The sequence below is a fragment of the Camelina sativa genome, chromosome 2 (genome assembly GCF_000633955.1).
Source record: "Camelina sativa cultivar DH55 chromosome 2, Cs, whole genome shotgun sequence".
Classification (NCBI taxonomy): domain Eukaryota; kingdom Viridiplantae; phylum Streptophyta; class Magnoliopsida; order Brassicales; family Brassicaceae; genus Camelina; species Camelina sativa.
In genome coordinates, this window is record NC_025686.1 from 14,436,133 (window position 1) to 14,463,147 (window position 27,015).

Sequence of the window (27,015 nt, forward strand, 5' to 3'; positions counted from 1 at the left end):
TTTTTTTTTTTTTTTTTTGTGCACCCAAACTTATATTAGAATTAGACAGTTACAAGAAGATGAAGGCGATTCGGACAGCAAACTTGAAAGGTAAAGCAACTAAACCACAGATCAAAGATAGAGACACAAACTTGAACAAGCTTGATAGGGTACCAGGAGAAGTATTGAAACTAACTATCACAAGAACACCCATGAAAGAAGTAGCAATCAATACATAAACCTCGACTGGAATAGAGTAAGTCACCATACATTGTGACGTTAAAAGAACTGCCTCATACAAGGACAGGTTGACGCCGGAGGAGTCTCCGGTGAGCAAAGAATGTTGGACCAAAGCAGAGGCTAAACCAACAGAGATGGTTTTTGGTTGGACGCAAACAGGTAAGGTTACATCAGAGAAGTATCCGATGAACCAATTTCGCCGAAGATGGGCAGAAAAAGAACCAACAGGAGTGGTTCTAACCTGGAGACCAACAGAACTAGTCTCAACTGCAATCAAGCAGAGGCCGGAGTAGTATCCGGTAAAATCGGAGAAGTATCCGAAATTTCTAACCTTGCAACAAAGTGGTTCAAGAGACTGACCAACCTTAAGCAAAAAGAAGGAGACACACTGCTGGAGGAGCGCAGGTGGAGAGGTTGAGAAGAGGACTGATTCATCAACCGAGAGGAGGGACAAGCCCCAAACAAGAGGCCCACTGAAATGGATGAACACCTTCAGGGGAGCAACGGGAGGGAGGGGGAGGAGAGATAACCACTCTCCATCGAACTCACTGGAAAAACGGGAGCAATAGAAGGACAACAACCGAGGTGAGATGAACTTGTCATCTGGCGGATCTGGTGGATCTGGCGGATCCGGAGGAGACAAAAGGCTCACCCGCAGCGCTAAATCCGGTGGCCTTGGACAGGAGGAGCCCATTGAAAGCAGGAAAAGCTGAAACAGAGTCATGGAAGTGGAGACAAGCTTCGCCGGCGTCGTAGATCTACCGACGGGAGGAGAAGCAGATCGATTAGGCAGCAAAGAGGGCGGTGGAAGGACACCGGAGGATGGGAAGAACCATATCTTCGGCGAGCGGCTACCTCGGGCTTCGTGTCTGGGAGAAAAAAACTAGGGCGAACCTATATCTCAAGTAAAGTGTTTAAAATAAATAAATAAGTCATCAAATAATTGAAAGCACAGTCAAACTAATTAAATCTACATCTCTTGATATTAAAAAAGTGAGTTGTGATAAGGTGGTAGGGCCCTTTGATTATGTGTTCTTTATTTTGAGTCCATATATAGAGAGATATTGGAAGAAGCATGATCAAAAAGATTCAAGCACACCACCCTCAAACATTGGAACTAACTAAAATTAGTGAACACAACAAGGATGGCAAAAGTGTTGACACTTCTTGTTCTTCGAATACTCATGAATCTCTTACTTATCGGTTGGATTTTTCTCTGGATCATAAAACCCACCACTCTATGGATACAATCTTGGCATCAAGCTGAAGATACCATCAAACATACTTTCTTTGGCTATTACGGTAACCCTCAAATTAGCCACCACTCTTCTCTTATTTTTACTTCAATATATCTCTGATTTTGTTTTTGCATTTATGACTGTTAAGGTCTCAACTTTGCCGTATTCTCATTCCCTCCTATTGCTCTCTCCATTATTGGACTCATTTATTTGAGTTTACTGCCACAACATCATCGTCCAACTAGGTAATTAATACGATTTTAATCTTTAAGTCACGGTTAAAAACTAAAAAAAGATTAATAAAAAAAATTGATGTTTTATTCTGTCAACTTGTTATAATACTGAACCTGTAGAGGAGGGAGGAGTGCATCTATTACTATCTCAAGACCAGCCATTATCAATAGTTTCATTGGGATCGTGTCTTGTTTCGAGATCATTGCTCTTCTTTTATTCCTTCTCTTTTTAGCTTGGACCTTCTATGTCCGTGTCACTAGCGACTTCAAGAAGCTGACGCCTGTCAAAACCATGGATTTTAACTTGTAACGTTTCTCTCCACTTCAACCTTTCTATATAGAGTTGTTAAACTTTGTTGACTTAGTATTATATGTTTTCAGATGGCAACTTAAGTACTTTAGAGTTGCTACAAGGTTCGGTCTATTAGCCGAAGCATGTCTCTCTCTACTTCTTTTCCCTGTCTCGAGGGGACTTTCGATGTTCCGTTTACTCAACATTCAGTTTGCAGCTTCTGTAAAATATCATGTGTGGCTTGGGACCGGTTTGATCTTCTTTTCTTTGGTCCATGGTGGAAGCACTCTGTTCATTTGGACTATTACTCATCACATTGAAGAAGAGGTAAATTTAATAACTCAGTTTCTTGTAACAATATATTAAAATACTGTCCTGACTCTTTCTTGTGGTAATAAAAAAACAGATTTGGAAATGGCAGAGAACGGGTCGGGTATATGTAGCTGGACTCATAAGCCTTGTAACAGGATTACTAATGGGGATCACATCACTTCCTCAAATTCAAAGGAAAAAATTTGAAGTTTTCTATTACACACACCATTTGTATATAGTATTTCTTGTAGCTTTCTTGTTTCATGCTGGTGATCGTCACTTCTATTGGGTACTACCTGGAATATTTCTCTTTGGACTCGACAAGATACTTCGGATTGTTCAATCACGATCCGAAAGCTGCGTTCTTTCGGCCCGTCTCTTCTCTTGTAAAGCCATTGAGCTTGTCTTGCCGAAGGACACAAGTAAGAATGTTTATTTTTTCTCTGTTTTTACACATTAAAAAGGTTTCTTATTTTGGTGTATTACTTTGGTATTTTGCAGAGCTTAATTATGCTCCATCGAGTTTTATATTTGTGAACATCCCGGTGATCTCGCAGTATCAGTGGCATCCCTTTAGTATTACATCGAGCTCGAGTGTAGACAAACACACATTGTCTCTGATGATAAAATGTGAGGGAAAATGGACAAATTCTGTTTATAACATTGTAGAAGAAGATGCAAATTCTGAAAAGAAGATTAACAACATAACTGTAAGAGTAGAAGGTCCTTATGGACCTGCCTCAGTAGATTTCCTCAGGTTTGCTAAAACACTCTATATTTTAGCTCAGTTTCGATAAAATTGTTTTCAATTTGAAAGTATTGATTTTTTTGGCAGGTATGATAATCTGTTTCTTGTGGCGGGATGAATCGGGATCACGCCATTTCTAAGCATTTTGCAGGAACTCGCTTGCAAAAACCGACTCAAGTCTCCCAAGAGGGTGCAGCTTGTGTTTGCGGTTAGGACATTCCAAGAACTTAACATGTTGCTTCCAATATCCTCTATACTCTTTAACCCAATCAACAACTTAAGTCTCAAGTTAAAAGTTTATGTCACCCAAGAAAAGAAGCATGCTAATGAGACAAGAACATTGCAAGAGTTCTTGGCTCAGTCACAAGTTCAGACTATACAACTCGGAACCGACGAGGACTATTCAAGATTCCCAATTCGTGGGCCGGAAAGTTTCATATGGCTTGCCACATTAGTCCTTATAACCATGCTTACGTTTCTCGGCTTCTTGATAGGTTTAAGCCATTTCTTTATACCTTCTGAACACAAGAATCATTCACAATCTATGAAGTTAGCTACTTCAAGAGCTATGAAGACAGATAAAGAAAAGGTTCCTTCATGGGTTCCAGATTTNAACCATATCTTCGGCGAGCGGCTACCTCGGGCTTCGTGTCTGGGAGAAAAAAACTAGGGCGAACCTATATCTCAAGTAAAGTGTTTAAAATAAATAAATAAGTCATCAAATAATTGAAAGCACAGTCAAACTAATTAAATCTACATCTCTTGATATTAAAAAAGTGAGTTGTGATAAGGTGGTAGGGCCCTTTGATTATGTGTTCTTTATTTTGAGTCCATATATAGAGAGATATTGGAAGAAGCATGATCAAAAAGATTCAAGCACACCACCCTCAAACATTGGAACTAACTAAAATTAGTGAACACAACAAGGATGGCAAAAGTGTTGACACTTCTTGTTCTTCGAATACTCATGAATCTCTTACTTATCGGTTGGATTTTTCTCTGGATCATAAAACCCACCACTCTATGGATACAATCTTGGCATCAAGCTGAAGATACCATCAAACATACTTTCTTTGGCTATTACGGTAACCCTCAAATTAGCCACCACTCTTCTCTTATTTTTACTTCAATATATCTCTGATTTTGTTTTTGCATTTATGACTGTTAAGGTCTCAACTTTGCCGTATTCTCATTCCCTCCTATTGCTCTCTCCATTATTGGACTCATTTATTTGAGTTTACTGCCACAACATCATCGTCCAACTAGGTAATTAATACGATTTTAATCTTTAAGTCACGGTTAAAAACTAAAAAAAGATTAATAAAAAAAATTGATGTTTTATTCTGTCAACTTGTTATAATACTGAACCTGTAGAGGAGGGAGGAGTGCATCTATTACTATCTCAAGACCAGCCATTATCAATAGTTTCATTGGGATCGTGTCTTGTTTCGAGATCATTGCTCTTCTTTTATTCCTTCTCTTTTTAGCTTGGACCTTCTATGTCCGTGTCACTAGCGACTTCAAGAAGCTGACGCCTGTCAAAACCATGGATTTTAACTTGTAACGTTTCTCTCCACTTCAACCTTTCTATATAGAGTTGTTAAACTTTGTTGACTTAGTATTATATGTTTTCAGATGGCAACTTAAGTACTTTAGAGTTGCTACAAGGTTCGGTCTATTAGCCGAAGCATGTCTCTCTCTACTTCTTTTCCCTGTCTCGAGGGGACTTTCGATGTTCCGTTTACTCAACATTCAGTTTGCAGCTTCTGTAAAATATCATGTGTGGCTTGGGACCGGTTTGATCTTCTTTTCTTTGGTCCATGGTGGAAGCACTCTGTTCATTTGGACTATTACTCATCACATTGAAGAAGAGGTAAATTTAATAACTCAGTTTCTTGTAACAATATATTAAAATACTGTCCTGACTCTTTCTTGTGGTAATAAAAAAACAGATTTGGAAATGGCAGAGAACGGGTCGGGTATATGTAGCTGGACTCATAAGCCTTGTAACAGGATTACTAATGGGGATCACATCACTTCCTCAAATTCAAAGGAAAAAATTTGAAGTTTTCTATTACACACACCATTTGTATATAGTATTTCTTGTAGCTTTCTTGTTTCATGCTGGTGATCGTCACTTCTATTGGGTACTACCTGGAATATTTCTCTTTGGACTCGACAAGATACTTCGGATTGTTCAATCACGATCCGAAAGCTGCGTTCTTTCGGCCCGTCTCTTCTCTTGTAAAGCCATTGAGCTTGTCTTGCCGAAGGACACAAGTAAGAATGTTTATTTTTTCTCTGTTTTTACACATTAAAAAGGTTTCTTATTTTGGTGTATTACTTTGGTATTTTGCAGAGCTTAATTATGCTCCATCGAGTTTTATATTTGTGAACATCCCGGTGATCTCGCAGTATCAGTGGCATCCCTTTAGTATTACATCGAGCTCGAGTGTAGACAAACACACATTGTCTCTGATGATAAAATGTGAGGGAAAATGGACAAATTCTGTTTATAACATTGTAGAAGAAGATGCAAATTCTGAAAAGAAGATTAACAACATAACTGTAAGAGTAGAAGGTCCTTATGGACCTGCCTCAGTAGATTTCCTCAGGTTTGCTAAAACACTCTATATTTTAGCTCAGTTTCGATAAAATTGTTTTCAATTTGAAAGTATTGATTTTTTTGGCAGGTATGATAATCTGTTTCTTGTGGCGGGATGAATCGGGATCACGCCATTTCTAAGCATTTTGCAGGAACTCGCTTGCAAAAACCGACTCAAGTCTCCCAAGAGGGTGCAGCTTGTGTTTGCGGTTAGGACATTCCAAGAACTTAACATGTTGCTTCCAATATCCTCTATACTCTTTAACCCAATCAACAACTTAAGTCTCAAGTTAAAAGTTTATGTCACCCAAGAAAAGAAGCATGCTAATGAGACAAGAACATTGCAAGAGTTCTTGGCTCAGTCACAAGTTCAGACTATACAACTCGGAACCGACGAGGACTATTCAAGATTCCCAATTCGTGGGCCGGAAAGTTTCATATGGCTTGCCACATTAGTCCTTATAACCATGCTTACGTTTCTCGGCTTCTTGATAGGTTTAAGCCATTTCTTTATACCTTCTGAACACAAGAATCATTCACAATCTATGAAGTTAGCTACTTCAAGAGCTATGAAGACAGATAAAGAAAAGGTTCCTTCATGGGTTCCAGATTTGGTCATCATTGTCTCTTACGTTAAAGCTATCACAATTGGTGGTTTGGCTGGAAAAATTCTACAATGGAGACGACAACACAGAGAGGCACCACCAGGGATTTCTAAAGAAGAAGTAAAACCCGAAGAGAGAAACTTAACCGAGTTAATACCAATTGCTCCTATTGAGGAACATGAGATACATACCGGAGAAAGGCCGAAACTGGAAGGTATTTGTTAACAAAAACTATAACATTCTTGATTTATAATGTCTAATAAGATTCTATGTATATGTTTTTGTAACACAGAGATATTGTTGGAGTTTGAGAAGAACTTGAGAGGATGGTCGAGTGTAGGAGTGTTGGTATGTGGACCAGAGCCAATGAAAGAAGCTGTGGCATCTATGTGTCGCCAAAGGCGGCCTCAGTGTTGTGGAGTAGAGGATTCAGGAAATAAACACATGAAGATGAACCTTAATTTTCATTCTCTTAATTTCAACCTTTAAATTTAAACCAAAAGCATTTTCTAATTATAAGTTGTATTATTTTTGGGTTTGTATGCTTTTTTTTTTCCCTTCTTTATTGAACAACCGACTGTAGTAGAAGCTCTCTAATACAAATTTAAGCAAGCTTTCTAACAATACGGCCAACTTTTTGAAACAAATGGAAAAATTTGTGGCCCAAAATACGTGCAAGTGTGTTGTGCAACACAAATGACTTTGACACATAGCGTTACTTCGTATGGAAGTTTTGGTGCAGTTCTGTGACTTACGTCAACATACAAAAAACCCAACAGCTGCCTTGGAAATTCAGAATTCATGGACTGAATTTAAAATATATAAACAATTTATCCTTCTTTTTTTCTTTCTTTGACATCAAAACGATATACGTATAAGATTTGCATTAGTGTATTAGAGATCCTAATAATACCAATCTTACGTTTTGGGCAATGTATACATTGAATAGAGAGAGGAGTTATCTTACGTTAATCAATTATGTAAAAGCTATACTTACATGTAAAATATTAAGAAACACTTTTTTTTTTTTAACAACATTAAGAAACACTTTGTTATATAACCAAACCAGATTATTGGTCTGTACTCTGTAGTATTCACAATCACAGCACATATATTTACAAATATACCTCAAAGGAAAGCAAAAGATTTGAAAGAAAGAATTTTTATTAATTATAAAGAAATAAAATAAGCTTATAAACTTTTGAATTTTAATTTATTTTAAAATAGCATATTGTCTGTATAAAATTAAATGCTTAGAGTATTTCTTTCCAGAAATTATGATACATCTTCTTTAATTATGGTTTAAATTAATATTTAGCTATGAGTGCTATATTACTTACTTTATGAAATACAACTCTTGAACAAAAAAAAAAAAGAAGTTATGAAAATACACTTAGTTGATGCAGGAATAAAAAAAAAAAAAAAACTCATGAAGTTTCTAAATTTAGTATTAATGTTCATTTCTCTATGTTTACAGCTTTGAACCATCATAAATATATAGATATTATCATTTTATATATCAAAACCAAATAAACACAAACACATAGTTACACCACATACACTTTAGTTAAAGAAATAAATCACAACGCACTTCAATGACGAAAATCCACAGAATCTTGGAGTAAGTAGAAATTAAACTAACACAAAACAAAATAAGTCCAATGTGTTTTAGACATAAACATAGTTTCATTCAATCAAAAAGATCTTTACAAGTACAACAAAGCTCAAATTCTAATAATAACTCTCTTTTTACTTCCCAATTACCCAGAGATTCTCTCTCACTTCACAAACTATCTTCGAGAATCGTGTTCCACAAAAAATACAGTAAAGCCGTGAAACGGCTTTGCTCACCCACCATTCAAACAAAAAAAAAAAAAAAAGCAAAGTTTCACGTTAGACACCATTTCACACTATTCGTAACATTCTTTTGAAAGTTTTTTTTTTTTTGATATTCTTAAGTCACATTAATATTGTTAAACTGATTTGTTATCTTAATCCACTCCGTTTAATTTCGTTTTAACTATCCGGAAATTTAAAATTAAATTTAAAAAAAAAAAAAAAAATCACAGACCAACAAAATTAGCCGAATGTGTGTGATGGACTAAACCGACCCATCATCCCAATCATCTCTTTCCTTCCGTGTCACTCTCTTCCTCCCCCACGTTTCTTCTCCCTTAACTTTGCCTTTATGGGTTTTAACTTGTCCTTCTTCTTTCAGTTTTCGAATTCTACATATCCTCCACATTTTTTGATTCCACCTTCACCATCATCATCTCTCTCGCTCTCTCTTCAAAAGCTTCGGTTTCTCTAAATCGATGAGGCTCTACGTCTACATACTCCAAGCGAAAGATTTGCCAGCGAAAGAGACGTTCGCGAAGCTTCACGTTGGGAAACACAGGTCTAAGACGAGAGTCGCGAGAGACACTTCTTCACCGATCTGGAACGAGGAATTCGTTTTCAGGATCACTACTGATGTCGTCGACGAAGGCGACGACGTCGTTGTGTCGATTCTTCACCACGAGCAGGAGGATCGTTATCACTCCTCCAATGTTTCCACCGGATTGATTGGTAAAGTTAGGATTCCGATTCGTTCCGTTGCTGCTGAAGAGAATCAAACTCTCTTGCCGACTTGGTTTGTGATTGAGAAGCCTAGTGATGGCAAGTTCGTTAACATTGAATGTGGTTAGTCTCTTTTGAATTCTGTTCGACTTTGTTTGGAGAAATGGTGTTTTCTGGTGTTGTGTTGGTCATGATTTAAGTCTCTAGTTAGAAGCCAATGGCTTACCATTAGTGATGTAGCTTGAGACCATTAATGAGAATGTGTTTGATTTTGAGATTTCTGTGACCTTATAAATCTGTTTCTATGATTTTTTTTGCCTTGATTTTGAGGAAGAACCATTAATAGGCTTTATTTGCTGTTACTCAAGATAGATGAGTCGGATTGAGATACAGGACTCATCAAAATATTTGAGTTTGATATCTTCCCTTATTGGAGGTTGTGGTTTATCTCTGGATATGAACTAAAACCTCTGTCTCGCAGGGAAAATCCTTCTCAGTCTGTCTTTGCAAGGGAAGTGGGACATTACCTCTGGTGAGAAAGTCCAAAATGATAAGCAGGATATCAACTTGGAAGGTGTGAAAGAACTCGAAGGATCGCCTAAAGATCTGAGTTGCTCCAAAGATGGGAAACGGCGTAAACACCACGATGGGAAGCACATAATGAAGAACCTTGTCAACCAGATTGACAAGCTTTTTCATAAGAAAGAGGAAATGTCTAAAAGACTCCATGACGACTCATCAGGAGGACAAAGCGTGACCTCGAATTATGAGGATGCCACGGACAAATCTTCTTGCTCTGCTACTTGTACTGGCTTTGAGGATGGCCTTGACCTGATGCAGTCTAGTGACAGTGAAAAAGAAGAAATGCCTGAGAATCTTACCGGGGGTGTTCTTGTAGATCAGAAATATTTAGTCTCGCCGTGTGATCTTAACAAATTTCTTTTCACGCCAAGTTCTCAATTTAGGAAAGAGTTGGCTGAACTTCAAGGTTTATCAGATGTACAGGAAGGACCTTGGACAATGATGCAAGAAGATACTCCTCGTCTAACACGGGTTGTTACATACATGAGGGCTGCAACAAAAATGGTCAAAGCGGTAAAAGCCACAGAGAATCAAGTTTACCGGAAAGCTAGCGGGAAGCAGTTTGCTGTTTTTGTTAGTGTAAGCACTCCAGATGTTCCCTATGGAAATACCTTCAAAATAGAGTTGCTTTACAAGATACTTTCTGAATTAGAGCCAACTGCTAGTGGGGAATCTTCTCGACTGATCATATCATGGGGAATTCAGTTCAGTCATAGTACTATAATGAAAGGTATGATTGAAGGAGGTGCTAGGCAAGGGCTGAGAGAGAGCTTTGAACAATTTTCTGATCTCCTGGCTAAGACTTACAAAACTCTAGATCCGGCTGTTGTATTGGACAAAGAGCAGGTTATAGCAACAGTGCAGTCAGAGCAAAAGACTGATTTGAAATCAGCTTTTCTATACTTCTGGAGTTCTTCTGTCATCTGTGCTCTTCTTTTATCTGTATATGTTGTGGTGCATATACTGCACAGTGAGCCTAGCAAAATCCAAGGATTTGAATTCTATGGGCTTGATTTGCCTGATAGTTTTGGAGAGCTATTCAGTAGTGGAATGCTAGTTCTTCTTCTGGAGCGTGTTTATATGATGACTGTGCACTTTATACAAGCTAGATTGCATCGAGGTGAGGATGATAGTTTCTCTTTATAAAATACCTTCAACCTTGTATTGCTTGTGCAGTCCAGTTGACTTCTCGTTTCGTTCCTGATTTCAGGAAAAGATCATGGAGTCAAAGCAAATGGCAAAGGATGGATTCTGACAATAGCTTTAATCAAGGGCACAAATTTGGCTTCAGTGGAAGCAACAGAGATCTTTGATCCCTATGTTGTTTTCACTTGCAATGGGAAAACAAGAACAAGCTCTGTCAAACTCCAAGCCCAGGATCCCCAGTGGAATGGTAATCAAACTTTTGTTCTTATTTATCTTTTCGTCGTCAGTGAAAATCCTATGTCTCACTTTTCTATCTTTCATTTCTACTTTGTTTCCTAATATATCGCCACATTGCCATTTAACTTGGTGTGGTTCTTGCAGAGGTAATCGAGTTTGATGCAATGGAGGAGCCACCATCAGTATTAGATGTGGAGGTATTTGATTTTGATGGTCCATTTGACCAGGGGGCCTCTCTTGGTCATGCAGAGATCAATTTCTTGAAACATACAGCCGATGAACTTGCAGACTTGTGTGTTCCTTTAGTTGGCCATCATGCTCAAGCGTCTCAGTCGAAGTTACAGTTGAGAATTTTTCTGGAAAACAAGAACGGGGTTGAAACAATGAAGGATTACTTGAGTAAGGTAGAAAAGGAAGTGGGAAAGAAGGTAAACATGTGCATCTACCGTAATGAAGTACATTTAATTGGCCAGTCATTTCTGACTCGGTGTGGTTGTTTGTTTGACAATGCCTTCATTATGTTCATGTGCCACCCTGTCTCTTGTTGTATGTGTTGACAGTTGAACATTCGATCACCACAGAAGAACTCCGCTTTCCAGAAACTGTTTGGTTTGCCCCATGAAGAATTTCTTCTCAAAGAATATACCTGTTACTTGAAGAGAAAACTTCCTGTGCAGGTTTGCTTCCGTTTCTTTTCCTCTGACTAATTCTTGAACTATTTTCCACTCAATGCCTAAGAAATATCTTTGAAAGTGTGGTGGGCGTACCCATAGATTATGAAAACACGCATTATAATGGAGTGGAACTGATGTTAGAATCTAAGAAATGCTTGCTGCTAATGTTGACAGGGAAAGCTCTATCTGTCTGCTAGAATTGTGGCGTTCTACTCAAATGTATTTGGACACAAGACAAAGTTTTACTTCCTTTGGGAAGATATTGATGACATCCAAGTGCTTCCCCCAACTTTTGCTTCCTTAGGAAGCCCTTTGCTGCTCATTATTTTGAAAAAGAACCGTGGTCTTGATGCAAAGCATGGGGCTAAATCTCAGGATGATGAAGGAAGGGTTTGGTTCTATTTTCAGTCTTTTGTGTCATTTGATGCGACTAGCAGGTACCTGAAGGAATTATGTTTACGTGATAATTTAAGCTGACCAAACCCAAAACGATTAGTTTACTGTCTGTAGCTTTGAATTTGAATTATTCATGAATATGGCAGGACAATCATGGCTTTGTGGAAAACTAGGAAGTTAAGTGTATATCATAGAGCACAAATAGCAGAAGAAGAACAAGATTTGTCAGATCCCTTCCTTTTGCCTGAAGATGTTGCAGTTGTTTCAGATTCGGATGCATTAAAGATGTCAAAAGTGTACTCGTGTGATCTTCCTTGCGATGTACAAACCATCTTTCACTCCTCCCTTATGCTTCTTCCATTTAATAGAGGCTATGAAATATCGGAGTGTAATTGAGGATCGGTTTGAAGATGGTGTTCCTGGAACTTGATCTCAAAAAAACTTATGTTACAGGTCGAACTGGTAATGAAGATCTTTGGTGGAGGAGAACTGGAGCGTAAAGTCATGGAGAAATCTGGATGTCTGAATTACGCGAGTACAACATGGGAATCTAAAAACCCGGGGGTCTACGAAAGACGGCTTTCTTACAAATACAATCACTATGTGTCTGTGTTTGGAGGCGGAGTCACCTGTGCACAACAGAAATCTCCAGCTCCGAATGATGAAGGTTGGATCTTGAATGAGATTGTAGCTCTCCATGATGTTCCATTCGGGGACTATTTTCGCGTAAGTCTTCTTCTTCAACTGCTTTAGTCTTCTTCTTCAACTGCTTTAACATAGTGGCGTATAGAATCAATCTGTTTGCGCTAAATGATAATATGATTGATCATGTAGGTTCATCTAAGGTACGAGGTGAAAAAAGCAGGAGTTGATTGTAAAACAAGTAAATGCGAAGTGTATCTGAAGATCAGGTGGCTCAAAACTATAAAGTTTGAACAGAGAATTAGCAAAAGTATAATGGAGAAATTTAGGAATCGATTAAAGGTTATATTCGATTTGTTCCAGAAGGAGTCTCCACCAGATTCATCTTTGACACTTCTTTGACTAATAAAACTATATAAAAACTTGTCTTCGTAGATCTCTTCTCATTGTCGAAATTTTGAATCTCGACTCGTACATATGTCCACCTTCACTTGATCCAATCCTGTGGATTGCACGTGATTCACATCCAAATATAGGAGGGAATTGAATTTGAAGATGTACATTGACTATTCAAATCTTAAACCATTTTATTTCGACAAACCTTAGCTACACAATTAGTTAGCACCAATTTTGTCTACTTCTGCAAACTGTGAAAGTAGGATTTCATCCTGTGAAATTAAACATTAATTTGATCTTGGAAAATTTTATGCCTCTGCATATATGTATATGATTTTTATTTTTCCAGAGTGATTACTTTTTTTCAATTAATTGTAAGAGGAATATTTTTATATAACAAACCTTTATTAAATTTTCAAAAATTATTGAAATAATAACCGTCGGTTCAATTAATTGTGGTCAATGATTATTGGAGTTGAACTGACCGGGAAAGCTTTTATTATTGCATTTTTTCTAGAATAGTAGACCAAGAGTTTGACATAGATTAACTAAAGTGATTTTATGGAATTCAATAATAGCAAATAGAATCGTATGTTATATTTATACTGAAACGATTATTTGAAGAACAAATTTAAATTCATTGATGTAACATGTTATTCAACCATTATTGAATGAATAGTATTTTGAAATAAAGTAATAAGTAAAATAGAAATATATATTGAATACTATTTGTTATTTGAAAATAATGTAGGGGTATTTAGCAATAGAATAACAATCTATATTTTTAAAATATAAAATTTATCTCTGAAATTACATTCTCTATCAATTCTTGCATAAGTCATGTCTGCAAATTCCTATTTGTCTATCTCTAAAAAATGCTTGAATTTTTCCACATCTCTTGGAAATTAGGATAGCTTCGGTTCGAGATTATTCCGATAATCCAAAAAGAAAATTGAAAACTGTTCTCTTATAATCTTAAATATTTTTTTAGAGCCAATCTTTAGACCTCGAATGCTGCCTCAGCAACACACCCCAAAACTGATCAGCAGCCGAACATACACTGCTCCTCAGTTTTTGCCCCGAGATAAGGAATCCTTACTTGCACCATTCCCATGTGTCTGTCTGTTCATTGTCTTCACCCATCCTTTTTTTCTTATATTTTTAAATCCAAAATAGACACCCAATGCCTTTATGTGTCTCCTACTTCAAACCACCTTCATGAATCATTTCCATAACACAACCCATAAAACTCAACCTCCCCCATGTGCCTTCACATGCATTCCAATGAAACATTATACTCAATTAATTAATTATCCTATTAATTCCATTTAAGCGTTGTTGTTAGCATAAAAAAATTAAACAACCACTTTTGACTTCACATTCAACAAGACTAGCTATGGATCTTTGCAAAAGCAGAGCAACAACCACCGTTACTCTCTCATGTCTCCTCTTCTTCGTCACTTCATTCTACACAATCTCCACCGCGAAATCAGCCACCACCAATCAGCTCTCATACCAACTCCTTCAGTTTACCGCCTTCTTTCTCGCTGCAGCCTTGTCACTTCTTATGTTGGTCGCGGCGGCCCGAGCCACCATGGTCGCGTGGATAACGGTGCTTGTTCTGTTGGCTTTCTCGGGTACACGGCGACGTGTTCTGGCACGGAGAGGGAAAACAATCACCGCGGATGTGGCGATGTGCTTGTTCAGGGTTCTGTTTAGAGAGGCAGATCCTCGCGGTTAGTCTCTTGATGGTTGGTTCTTCGTTGTTAGAGAGTATTTTTTTTTACATATCCCATTTTGTATATAACAAACAAAATCTTTTTGTGAATGATCTTCCCTTTTGTATTTATTTATACGGAAATCAAGATTTTAATTTTAATATATATATATATATATATATATATATTTGTGTGATTAAAATGTTCATTAAATTCTATTATATTTATAAAATAAATATACTTATATAGGTTACAGAACAATTTGAATCCTTCTAATTTTCTTTTGAAAAATACTTATTTTATATTTTTGGAAAACGAGATTTCGATCTCAAATCCGATCTTAGAAAAATAAATTAAGGAAGTAAAACCATAAACGATGTATAAAACACAAAATGATCTTATGAATTTTTTGACATTTTTTTTTTTTGATAAAGAATTTTTTGACAGTTGATATCTCTCCTACAAATTAAAATAAGTTTGGCGCTAAAAAAAAGGAATAAAACACTAAGGAAAATCAAATCTATGCCTAAAACACACTTACAAACAAAAATCCCTCAGTTATAGTTTTCAAAAAATTGTCGAGACAAATATCCATTTAGATGATGGTGGCATATACAATTGACTAAACAACACACTTTCACTACATAAGTCGGACATTTTAGAACAGTTCTACTAGTCCAACATAAGGAAAGACATGCCTTTACATAAACGGCTACAAAAGATTTAAGAATGAAAAAGAACAAAATCTGGGAGAATTGGAAAATAAAGGCTACTATCCAAGAAAAATGTCTAAATATACTTTATTTTCATTTTAACCATATATATTACTAGGACTCAGAATCCCCGCAATATCGCGGAGAAGTATTTCAGAACAAAAATAATTTAAATTTAAAATTTAAAATTTAAAATTATACATTATGAAATTATTTGAATGTAATAAAATAGTTTGAATACATAAACTGTTAATAAAAACACAATCATCAAAATGAAAACTTATAACAAAAAATATTATGTAGAATAGACGCAACTTTGCAAAACATATTGTTTAAAGTATTATAAATAGAAGATATTTTTTTTGAAGAATTATGGTAAATAGTTACAATTAAAAAAAAAATCATTATGACCAAGTAATCCTTACTGAAAATATTGAACTAAAGGTTAAAATAAGTAATGTAATTTTTTCTTAAATAACTATAATTAAAAATATATTTAATAATGAGTGAAACAATATCAACGGAAAATTAAAATTAAAATACACAACTCTAAAGAAAAAAATAAAATAAATTTTATATATTAAAATAGTTTTTAACAAAAAGTTACGATAAATAGACGCAACTGTAAATTTTATATTAAGTTTTATTAAATTTCTATATTACTATAATCATTTCTAAAATTTTAGTTAGATGATAGAATAACATTGAATATTAGATATAAAAAATAAAAAAATAATATTCAAATTATTTAGATTTAACATAAAATGAAAAATTTGTTTCAGCGAAAAATGATTTGTTAGTTATTGATGAAGAGACAAATATATAAAGAGTTCAAAAGATATGACTATTTAAATAGACACACCTATTAGAACGAAAAGTTGTGATGAAAAAATATGAATAAAATACACAACTCTACAATGAACAAATACAACTGTTTGAGTTTTTTAAAAAGAACAAATAAAACCAATTTTTTTACAAAAAAATACTACGAAAAGTCGCAACTGTTTTTTTCATTTATTCAGATTGTTATTATTATTTTTAAATATTAAAATATTGTTTTAACGGAAAGTTAAGATAAATAGACACAACTGTAAATTCAATATTAAGTTGTATAAAATTTCTCTATTGCTATAATCATTTCTAAAATTTTAGTTTGATTATAGAATATATTCAATTATCTAGACTCAACATAAAATGGAAAATTTATTTCAACGAACTTGTTAGTTAGTGATGAAGAGATAAATATAAAGAGAGTTCAAAAAACATGACTATTTAAATAGACACACCTATTAGAACGAAAAGTTGTGATCAAAAAATATAAATAAAATATAGTGAAAAGACACAACTCTACAATGAACATATACAACCGTTTGAATTTAGAAAAAAAACAAATAAAAAACGTTTTTTACGAAAAGGTACTACGAAAAATCGCAATTGTTGTGTCTGCACTTGATTATACTTACAAACTCATATAAACTGCTTTTAAATAGAAGACATTTTTATTACCATATTCAAAAGTCAAATCCAAAAGCTCATTATATACTCATTCTAACTCTTGAAAAAAGACTCTAGGTATAAAATTAACTAAAAGTTGTAAATTAGATTCATCATTCCAAAAATCTTTTGTTAAATCAAGAATTGGAGGAATCTCTTTACTTTTAAAAGAATGAATGCTAGAAAATAATTTAGAGAGCTGTAAAAACCGTTGAGATTGAAATTTTATATTATTTGGTGTCATGGCAAAAAAATGAAAACAGTTCAAACAGACAAATATATATAGATTTCAGAAGATATGAATATTCGAATAGACACAACTCTACATTGAACAGTTGCAACTTTAAAAAAAACTGTTACAATGAACAATCACAATTTTGTGTAAAACACACAATTTAAATTTTCTGCAGATTGTTTTGGAAAATTATCCAAAAAGTACAATTGAAAAACACAACTTTTGGTGGCATTTATTCGGATTGCTATTATATATAAGTACTTTCATTAATTTTTTATATATAAAAATAACTAAAAGTTGTAAATTAGATTCATCATTCCAAAATTTTTTTGTTAAATCAAGAATTAGAGGGATTTCTTACTTTTAAAAGAATGAATGCTAGAGAATAATTTAGAGAGCTGTAAAAACCGTTGAAATTAAAATTTTATAATATTTGTGTCATGGCAAAAAAAAAACAGTTCAAAAAGACAAATATATAGATTTCAAAAGATATGAATATTCGAATAGACACAACTCTACAATGAATAGTTGCAACTTTACAAAAAAAACTGTTACAATGAACAATCGCAACTTTGTGTAAAACAGACAATTTAAATTTTCTACAGATTGTTTTGGAAAATTATCCAAAAGTACGATTGAAAAACTACAACTTTTGGTGGTATTTATTCGAGATAGATTCATTATTCCAAAAATCTTTTGTTAAATCAATAATTAGAGGAATTTCTTGATTTTTAAAAGAATGAATGCTAGAAAATAATTTAGAAAAATGAATAAACCGTTGAGATTGAAATTTTAGTTGATTTTGTGTCATGGCAAAAAAAATGAAAACAGTTCAAACAGACAAATATATATAGATTTCAAAAGATATGAATGTTCCAATCAACACAACTTTACAGTGAACAGTTGTAACTTTTCATAAATAACCATTTTAATGATCCATCATGACTTTTTAGAAAATATCCAAAAGGTACGATTGAAAAAACACAACTGTTGGTCGCATTTATTCAGTTTGTTATTATTATATAGATTATATAAAGTTTGATGTCAAAGTTACTCATTAGAGATCATGACACATGTCAGTTGTATCGATAAGATGTCGACACGTGTCCAGATTATTGTTTAACATGATCAAGACATATGTCAAATTAACGATCTTAAATTTTGACACATGTCTAAGCTAATTGCTAAAAAAAAGTCAAACCTAAGAAAAAAGTTGAAAAAATATTTACCAAACAAAAAAAAAACTAATCTAAAAAAAAATAAGAGGAAATATTTACCTATCACCGTCAGGAAATAGAGCATATATCTTATTATATAAAGATGTATATTAAGTGGTATCCTATATCAAATCAAAACCTTAAGTACTCTAGCAAATCATGAACAACAAAAAAAACAAATACAAACCATGCAAGATCAGAAAACCTTACTAACAAAAGAAAACGGAGTATCATGAGTGCTGATCAGATTGCTATGATCGAAAAGACACTTGCAGATGAACCTCATATAATGCTGGATTTAACTATGCTTCATATATGGATAAACAAACTAAATCAATGTGTAAGTAAAATATTTATATACTGCTACACATATATATTCTACTACTTCCACCTATCTCACTATTTTAACATCTATAATAGACATCATATTATTTAAAAATTTTCATTGATGTTCATTGTCTAACATATCCAAAATACATGGTTCCCACATTACAACTTCGCAACTTAGATGATGGTAAAGACTTTCATTTAATTTGTCTTATACTATTTTGGATGATGAATCTACGTACTATCAATATTTTTTCATTCCTTCTTTTTAATATTTTAATTTAATTATGTTGTAGTATTTTTAGATTTTAGTTATATTATTTAGTTAAATTTGATTTTCTTATTAGAAATTCGTGATATTTTAAAATAATATTTTATATATTATTTTGAGTTTTTAGTTTTATTTTTCTGTTAAAGATTTTTAAGATCTTTATTTATTCCTTTTAAAATAGATACTTTAAATTTATTATCTTTAAGTATTTTTAGAATTTTTAATTTAGTTTATATTTTATATCTATAAATTATCTAAGACTCATATATCATCGTGGTTATAATTTTTTATTTTTCTAACTGTCTTTTAATTTCTCAAATTTTATTTGGTTGGTCATAAACTCATTGCAATCATGTAGATCTTTTTTTCTCAGTTTTTCATCCAAAATATTTTTTGAGTAAACAGTTTTAGTGGTTAAACAAACTGTCACTACAAATTTTAGTGGTGAAAAAACTACGTTAAAATGAAAATAAAGAGACAAAAATTTGTTTAATATTTTCACAGATACATTTAACAAGTGGTGATAAAGAGCGTATTTTAACAATAAAATATTTTAGGATGTAAGAAAACATTATTAGTGATAAAACATAGAATTTCTCTCATCAGCTGCCAGATTTTTTTTGTTGGCTAAACCTAGTTTTGGTCTTTGTTCTTTTTTTTTTTATCGTTATTGAATCGAGAAGACCCGATTCATACTCAAACCTTATTACACAAAGTAACACGACTTAGTGAAATTGAATTCCGGTAGGATCAATCGCAGAGGTTGTGTTGTAACTACTGACACTTCCCCTCGACTTTGATTGTCATGTTAGAACATAGCTTTTTCGTTTTTTCCTTGCTGGGTTTAAGAATATTCATTTATAATTATTAAAAATAAAACTAAATGTGATATATGTAAACACGAAAAAAAAAACTGTCGTTCTGAAAATTGTATCCAATAAACATATAATCAGCCAATTTGTGAACATTAGCCAAATTTTGAGATATAAAAACTAAATTTGGTAGGTGTGTTAAAATGTTTTAAATTAAAAATATGGTAATAACACAGCCTAGTATATAATATACTCATAAACTAAATTTTGAATACTTTATGATTTTATTATATATACAAATAAAGTAGCATTTACATAATTCATAAGTTTAAGCATATTTAAATATATATATATGTGGTTTCAATTTAAAATTTTATAATGTATGAAAGAATTGTTTGATGTTAAAATGAATTCAATATATGCTTATGTTGTTAATTTTATAATTGAAAAATATAATGCCTTTAATATCAGTTAAAACTTTATTCTTTGGATGAAATATTTAAGTTTGCTAAGTAAATATATTTAGTAATTAGTATATGGAATTTGAAATGTTTAGTAATTAGTAATTCATAAGTAAATATATTTAGTAATTAGTAGAGGTAAAATATTTCCAAAAATAACGCTCTTGATGATATTTTGAGAAACAAAATTAATTGTTTCCATTCATTATTATACTCACCACTCCATATTCACAAAGAATAATATCTATCTATATTATTAATTTTATAATTGAAAAATATGATGCCTTTAATATCAGTTAAAACTTTATTCTTTGGATGAAATATTTAAGTTTGCTAAGTAAATATATTTAGTAATTAGTATATGGAATTTGAAATGTTTAGTAATTAGTAATTCATAAGTAAATATATTTAGTAATTAGTAGAGTAAAATATTTCCAAAAATAACGCTGTTGATGATACTTTGAGAAACAAAATTAATTGTTTCCATTCATTACTATACTCACACCACTCCATATTCATAACTAACTATCTCTCTCTTTCTCACCACATCAAGACAATGGCTCTGCTACTGCCACCATGAAAAAAAACTAAACAAAACTCCAAAACTCAACAAATGAAATCCCCCTCAAGTTCCTTACTACAAAACCCAACCAACCAAAGCGATTCACTGTTGTTCTACTAACACAGATCCACAACTGATTCTTGCTCTGCTCCTCTCTTTGTTTTGTAAAGATTCTTCTCTTATCCATTGAGTTTTCTCAATTTATTAATATATTATATATAAAAAAACACTTATATATATATATATATATATATTATTAGTTGGGGGAGAGCTTGCCTGGTGTCGCCTTCTTCTCTCTCTAAGACTTGTGCTTAATTCACGGACATGTGAGGATACTTGCTTTTGCCTCATCAAAGGCCATGTTATAGCTCTTTACTTATCTCTTCTCTTCTGAGCTCTCAACTCAAATCTTCAGAGATACAACAAATCAAGAAAGTGATAAACCAAACAAGAAAGGACAAGTCTTTTTTGGTGTTTCAGATTACAGAGAGAGAGATCAGTAAAAAAAAAATGTGGCTGCTTTGTGCCCTGATTTAAGGTTTGAAGTAATCTGTGTATATGGATTATTGAACTGGATTCAGAATGGAACACAAATGGCAAATTGATCCTCAGCTTCTCTTTGTTGGACCAAAGATTGGTGAAGGAGCTCATGCCAAAGTCTATGAGGGAAAGTAAGCTCCTTTCTTCTTCTTCCTCACTTTCTGGATTTGATTTAGTTTCACTCTTAGCTGATGAGATTATTAGGAAAGTTTGGAGTTTGATTTGTGGGTAAGTGAAGTTTAGTGTTTGTTCTATATGGGTATGAGCATAATGCTTGTTTGGTTAAGACTCATCTCTCTAGATTTGTGTAGTTAAATTGTTGAAATTGGATAATTGGCTATTCAAAAGTTGTGTTTTTTAGTAATGGATCTCTACTGTTTTTGGTTGGTACGATCTGTAAACAGATACAAGAATCAGACAGTTGCTATAAAGATAGTTCACAGAGGAGAAACACCAGAAGAGATTGCAAAGAGGGATTCAAGATTCCTAAGAGAAGTAGAAATGCTCTCACGAGTCCAACACAAGAATTTAGTCAAGGTTCTGTTTTCTTCTTTTGAGATCTATGGCTGCTGCTTTAGTTTTTATCAGTAATGGGCTGAAGGGTTTAACATGAGTCATTTGTTCTCTGAATCACAGTTCATTGGTGCTTGCAAGGAGCCTGTAATGGTGATAGTTACTGAACTTCTTCAAGGCGGTACACTGCGTAAATATCTGTTAAACTTGAGACCTGCGTGTTTGGAGACCCGTGTGGCCATCGGTTTTGCTCTTGATATTGCTCGTGGTATGGAATGCTTGCATTCCCATGGGATCATTCACCGTGATCTCAAACCTGGTAAACAATACCATTCTTTGTCTTTAATGATCTGCTTAAAATATTTGCAAAACAACACCTTGTTTCATGGAAACCACATGCTCATCAGATCTCAATCACAAAGAATCTTTCTTTCTTTTTTAATTGTCTGACACCACACACGCTTCAAGTTCTTTTAATATTCTTCTGGTTAGGATTAGATTTAGATCTTTAACTGTTGGTGGAGACCTTACTTTCAGAAGATGGTGTTAAAGGAGGATCTTTTGTTCTGTTTTGCAGAGAACTTGCTTTTAACTGCAGACCACAAAACAGTAAAACTAGCAGACTTTGGATTAGCAAGAGAAGAGTCATTGACTGAGATGATGACTGCTGAGACAGGAACATACCGATGGATGGCGCCTGAGGTACTTTATTATTGAAAATTTTGTTAATTTATCATGCTTCTCTTGGTTACTTAAAGACAATCTTGATGGGATATTACAGTTGTACAGCACGGTAACACTTCGGTTGGGAGAGAAGAAGCATTACAACCATAAAGTCGACGCATATAGCTTTGCGATCGTTCTTTGGGAGCTTTTACACAATAAATTGCCTTTTGAGGGAATGTCGAATCTCCAAGCAGCATATGCAGCAGCCTTTAAAGTGTGTAACAGTAACACTGTCTTGTTTTGCTTCTTTTAGCTAAACATTACTCTCTCTGTTTTGACATATGTCTTCTACAGAATGTGAGACCAAGCGCGGAGAGCTTACCAGAAGAGTTGGGGGATATTGTAACATCATGTTGGAATGAGGATCCTAATGCTCGGCCCAACTTCACACATATCATTGAGTTGCTACTTAACTATCTCTCTAAGGTTGGATCTCCGATATCCGCCATTCCACAACGGATTCTTGCTTCGAAGAACACACTATTGCCACCGGATTCTCCTGGAACTAGCTCTTTGATGGCTAAGCTTGATGAATGTGGGGAAACTCCAAAGGCCAAAAGTGAAGACAAACGAAAAGGTTTGTTTTTCTGCTTCAATCAATGTTATTAACGTTTCTATTACAGAGAGAGTGGTTTAGGACCAAAGATTTGGTAGACGACATCACTCAAAATTTATTGATGTAATAACGTCTTCCCCATCCCATATAAACTCTATATGAATTTAGCAAAAAGTTCATTTATATAAATAAAATAGTTATGTAATTGTAATGAATTTAAAGTAGAAGTAAAGAAAAAGTTATCTTAAAGAGGCTCCTGAATAAGAAAGTTTGTACTTCTGTTAAGTCAATGTACCCTTTTGTATTTTTCTATCTCCCTCTCTTATCAAGACTAGAGGATTAAAATTAGTCAACTCTTTATTTTCCACTTCTTTCTAATTGTTTTAATGGTTTCTCATCAATTAGTATCACAAGATGTCAACTTTTGAAACGGTAAACCAAAGTTTGATATCTCAAATGCTAGCAAAACAAGTGAAGGTTATGTGGCTTTGCCAAAGCATGTGTCGTGTGCTTCATAATACAATCAGCGATGCTTTCTTCCCTCGGGGACTTGTTCATCTTGTTTATCACCAGATGCCAGAGAAGTTTTCAGACCCTGATTTGTTAAGCAAATCAATGGAAAGTAAGTTTAACAAGCTACCATGAAGGCATGAACAACTAATAATCCCAAATTCCCAAGGGTAGGTCAGATTCAGACAGACTATGAAGCAAATTAAAAGCAAATTAAAATGCAAATCAATTATACAACCATCAAATTATATTTCTTGTAACTTTATCTTTCATTTCAAAAAAAAAAAAAAAAAAACAAANACAAAATCAAAAATAATACATAATATAATTTTATTTGCATTTCTTTAAAAAAATTACAATAATATATATTAAATTTTAAGAATTGTAAAAGTGGACTTGAATTACTCGTCGCTAGAATTTCACTTTGATATATAATATATCAAAGTTTAACAATTTGACGGTGATGACGAAATGTTATGTCTTTTTAAATTTGTGAAATTGAAAATTGACATGTATTTTTGGAAATGAAGGACAAAATTACAAAAAAAAAAAAAAAAAAAAAAAANATAAAAGATGTCTTAAATAGATTTATTATTACACAATTGATGAAAAGAAAACTTGGACAGAAGAGTAATCGATTAAACCATATCTAATTTGATCCACTTTAAAATTTAAAACTAAGAATCATATTATTTCATCTAAACTAAGACTATCTATAATGTTCATTAATCTTTTTTAAAAAATTCTAAAATAAAGTACTGTAAAAGAGTTTAGGGATTATCTCCATATTATTCTACTTTTTTTTAACGTGTGAGTAGGATTTCTCTCATATACACCAATTGACTGAACATAAAGAGCATTACTGTTTAAATTACACGTGATATGAAGATTAACATGAAGTTGTGTTGACAAAAACAAAAATTAAAAAAAAAAAAAGTCCATCTTGCGAGAATATCTCATCAGTAGTTGAATTACTTCAATACCTTCGAACATTGAAATTGATGGAATGGAAAATCAAAAATTAATATGAATAAAAGAAATGAGACAAAAAAATTTTAAAAAGTTTGAATTCAGAATGTAAAATGATGATGATAATTTAACAAAAATATTATAATCACATACTTCAGTTAATTCATTACTAGGATCTGACCCGCGCTACAGCGCGGAGGAAAATTTTATATACATATTCATTTTAAATAACTGTTTAGTATATAGTATGGTTATATCTCTATATTAGTCTTATTTATGATTTTACATAGAACACATTTGGGGGATACAATATACAAAATTTTATATACATGTTCATTTTAAATAACTGTTTAGTATTGTATGGTTGTATCTCTATATTAGTATTATTTATGATTTTATATAGAAAACATTTGGGGGATACAATATACAATTCATCCACATAATAATATAGTATGTATATTTTTAAAATGGACCAATATATTGCACTGATGTTGTTATTGGGCTCAGGTGGGCCGAAGTTTTGGTTTATAGTTATTTAGAAATCGTCAAAAAACAATCGGGCTTCATACGTGGGGTTTTTAATATTAAAAAAAAAGCCTGGAAAAGACATTAATTTCCGATCACCCTCCCCAAAAGAACTGATCGACTGCTTTACACCGTCTCAACTTCTCGAATCATTTCACCATCTCTAATCCTTTTGGAGAGAATTGATTGAAACCCGATTATTTCCATCACACAGTCCAGTTATGTTCTACAATTTTGGAGACCCAGTCGTACTGAAGAACAACTAAATCTTCAACGCGAAGAGAAAGGAGAAATATATTTGCCGTTGATTGTTTTCTTACACGGCGGATTAAATTGTGGGTTTTAGAAATCTCCTTATCTATCTTAGTTAATTGGGTAAGTTTATTATGATTAAGATAAATAAAACCCCTATCAATACCTTCATGGGTTTGAATTTAGCTTTATTTTTGCAATTTGAGTAATTATTATAATTGGTTTTATCCATTTTTATCAATTCTATCAGAAAAATAGTAGTCGATGTTATAAATCACTGAAAATTTCATATGTATCCTTTGCTTTAATTTGTAATGGTCTTATTGTTATGTTGCAATTTTTCTGTGAATATGTTAAGGAGATCTATAAAAACAGATGGACAAAGACACATACATCATAAACGGCAGATTATATGGTGGGTTTAACTAATCTTGTAAACTAATTCTAGTTAATTGGTTAAGTTGATATCTAGTTCTGGAATTATTAAACGACTATCACTTCTATCAAGTTTGAATTTAGCTAAATTTTATACGATTTTTACTAATTGTTAGTATTCGTTTTATCTAGTTTTCAACTTCTCTTTAGTTTCATATGTGCTGATTGATATGTACTAATTTTCCAGTGCAATTGTGAAGAATAGTAATCAAACGGAAGGACAAAGGGAGAGACAATACTGCAAATGTGAGATTTAATATTCCCGATTATATAATTAGGAGTGTTTAAGCAATTTTTACATGATATTACTGAACTGTACTAAACATCTGTAATTATATCAGGTATCTTCGTGGAACCCTACAGCTTAGATTGGAGATGACATTGTCCAACATATTTGATAATGGTAAGTATTCTCATCTACTTTAAATATTAAGATATTGATAGGTTAGATTGGTTGTTGCATATATGAAATTAGATAAATTGATTGCCAAACTTAATTTGAAAAGAAACTTATCCTTTATTAATATCATTATCATTTCACAAATGGAAATACTAAACAACTTAAACATGATAAAGCATAGAAATTTTGACATCTTTATTAAGTACTGAAACATTAAGAATAATCATTCTTGAAGTAATCCCCTGGACATACATGTCCTTGTATGAGTCATATAAGACACCATCATAAGTCCTCAAATCTTCATCACATTTTGGTCGTTTTAGAAAATGTAAAAGGAGTTTCAAACAGAAATTTCCATCAAACTTACTTGGAATATACGAAATCCTTCTATTCCCATTTGTTCTTTTCCTTCTTATGAAGCATTTTTCTTTCGGATCCCAAGTAAAGTACAATGGAATGTCCTCAAACGTTAGTGCTCTTGCTTCTGGACAGTATTTGTTGAGATCAAAGCAAGCTGAAAGCAATGGATCTTCGATGTTCTTCACTTCTTTCCCACTATCCATACTGGACGGTCTTGATGGATGCAAGATCAGTTATTGCTAAGTTGGCAGCCATTTCGTAAGCTTAAGTGATATGTGCTGAAAAACTTTGTTGGAAGGTATGAGATTTATGTGCATAAGTAATGAGTATTTATAGGTAAAATATGTTCTCATAATACATTATCATAATTGATTCACTAATTAATTCGGTAATCAAATTTCCGGAATTTTAGTGGACTGAGTTTTAGATACAGGTTTTGGAGATCAATTACGGGACTAAAAATCCAGTTGTGCTGACTAAAATTAAGGAACATTTACTTGATGATATATATTTGGTAAAGATATGAGATCATATG

At 33.3% G+C, this 27,015-nt stretch overlaps 5 protein-coding genes, 1 long non-coding RNA gene and 1 pseudogene across 6 annotated transcripts; all 7 read left to right on the forward strand.

The window, feature by feature from the left end:
• On the forward strand, nt 1,288-3,712 carry LOC104752049 (ferric reduction oxidase 8, mitochondrial-like). Its single transcript, XM_010474121.2, is given in 7 exon segments — nt 1,288-1,521; nt 1,606-1,702; nt 1,811-1,996; nt 2,072-2,309; nt 2,389-2,716; nt 2,796-3,051; nt 3,130-3,712. Coding segments are annotated over 7 exon segments (1,845 nt in total). The 5' UTR covers nt 1,288-1,364.
• Nucleotides 3,893-4,624, forward strand: LOC109125083 (ferric reduction oxidase 8, mitochondrial-like). Its single transcript, XM_019235217.1, has 3 exons — nt 3,893-4,127; nt 4,212-4,308; nt 4,417-4,624. The coding sequence occupies exons 1-3, from the start codon at nt 3,971-3,973 to the stop codon at nt 4,604-4,606; spliced, it is 444 nt and encodes a 147-aa protein (XP_019090762.1). The 5' UTR covers nt 3,893-3,970; the 3' UTR covers nt 4,607-4,624.
• LOC104724789 lies at nt 4,757-6,860 on the forward strand (annotated as a pseudogene).
• On the forward strand, nt 8,437-13,042 carry LOC104724800 (C2 and GRAM domain-containing protein At5g50170). Its single transcript, XM_010443353.2, has 9 exons — nt 8,437-8,934; nt 9,293-10,513; nt 10,604-10,786; nt 10,921-11,204; nt 11,337-11,453; nt 11,625-11,887; nt 11,993-12,167; nt 12,300-12,572; nt 12,681-13,042. The coding sequence occupies exons 1-9, from the start codon at nt 8,568-8,570 to the stop codon at nt 12,888-12,890; spliced, it is 3,093 nt and encodes a 1,030-aa protein (XP_010441655.1). The 5' UTR covers nt 8,437-8,567; the 3' UTR covers nt 12,891-13,042.
• Nucleotides 14,188-14,690, forward strand: LOC104724807. Its single transcript, XM_010443359.2, has one exon. It carries the CDS (start codon nt 14,281-14,283, stop codon nt 14,623-14,625), a length of 345 nt encoding a protein of 114 aa, XP_010441661.1. The 5' UTR covers nt 14,188-14,280; the 3' UTR covers nt 14,626-14,690.
• LOC104724818 (serine/threonine-protein kinase HT1-like) lies at nt 20,671-23,082 on the forward strand. Its single transcript, XM_010443368.2, has 6 exons — nt 20,671-21,365; nt 21,639-21,771; nt 21,871-22,066; nt 22,325-22,449; nt 22,529-22,687; nt 22,768-23,082. The coding sequence occupies exons 1-6, from the start codon at nt 21,277-21,279 to the stop codon at nt 23,080-23,082; spliced, it is 1,017 nt and encodes a 338-aa protein (XP_010441670.1). The 5' UTR covers nt 20,671-21,276.
• On the forward strand, nt 25,139-26,883 carry LOC109127359. Its single transcript, XR_002033995.1, has 5 exons — nt 25,139-25,408; nt 25,644-25,700; nt 25,908-25,966; nt 26,062-26,123; nt 26,613-26,883. It is a non-coding gene; the product is annotated as an uncharacterized LOC109127359 (long non-coding RNA).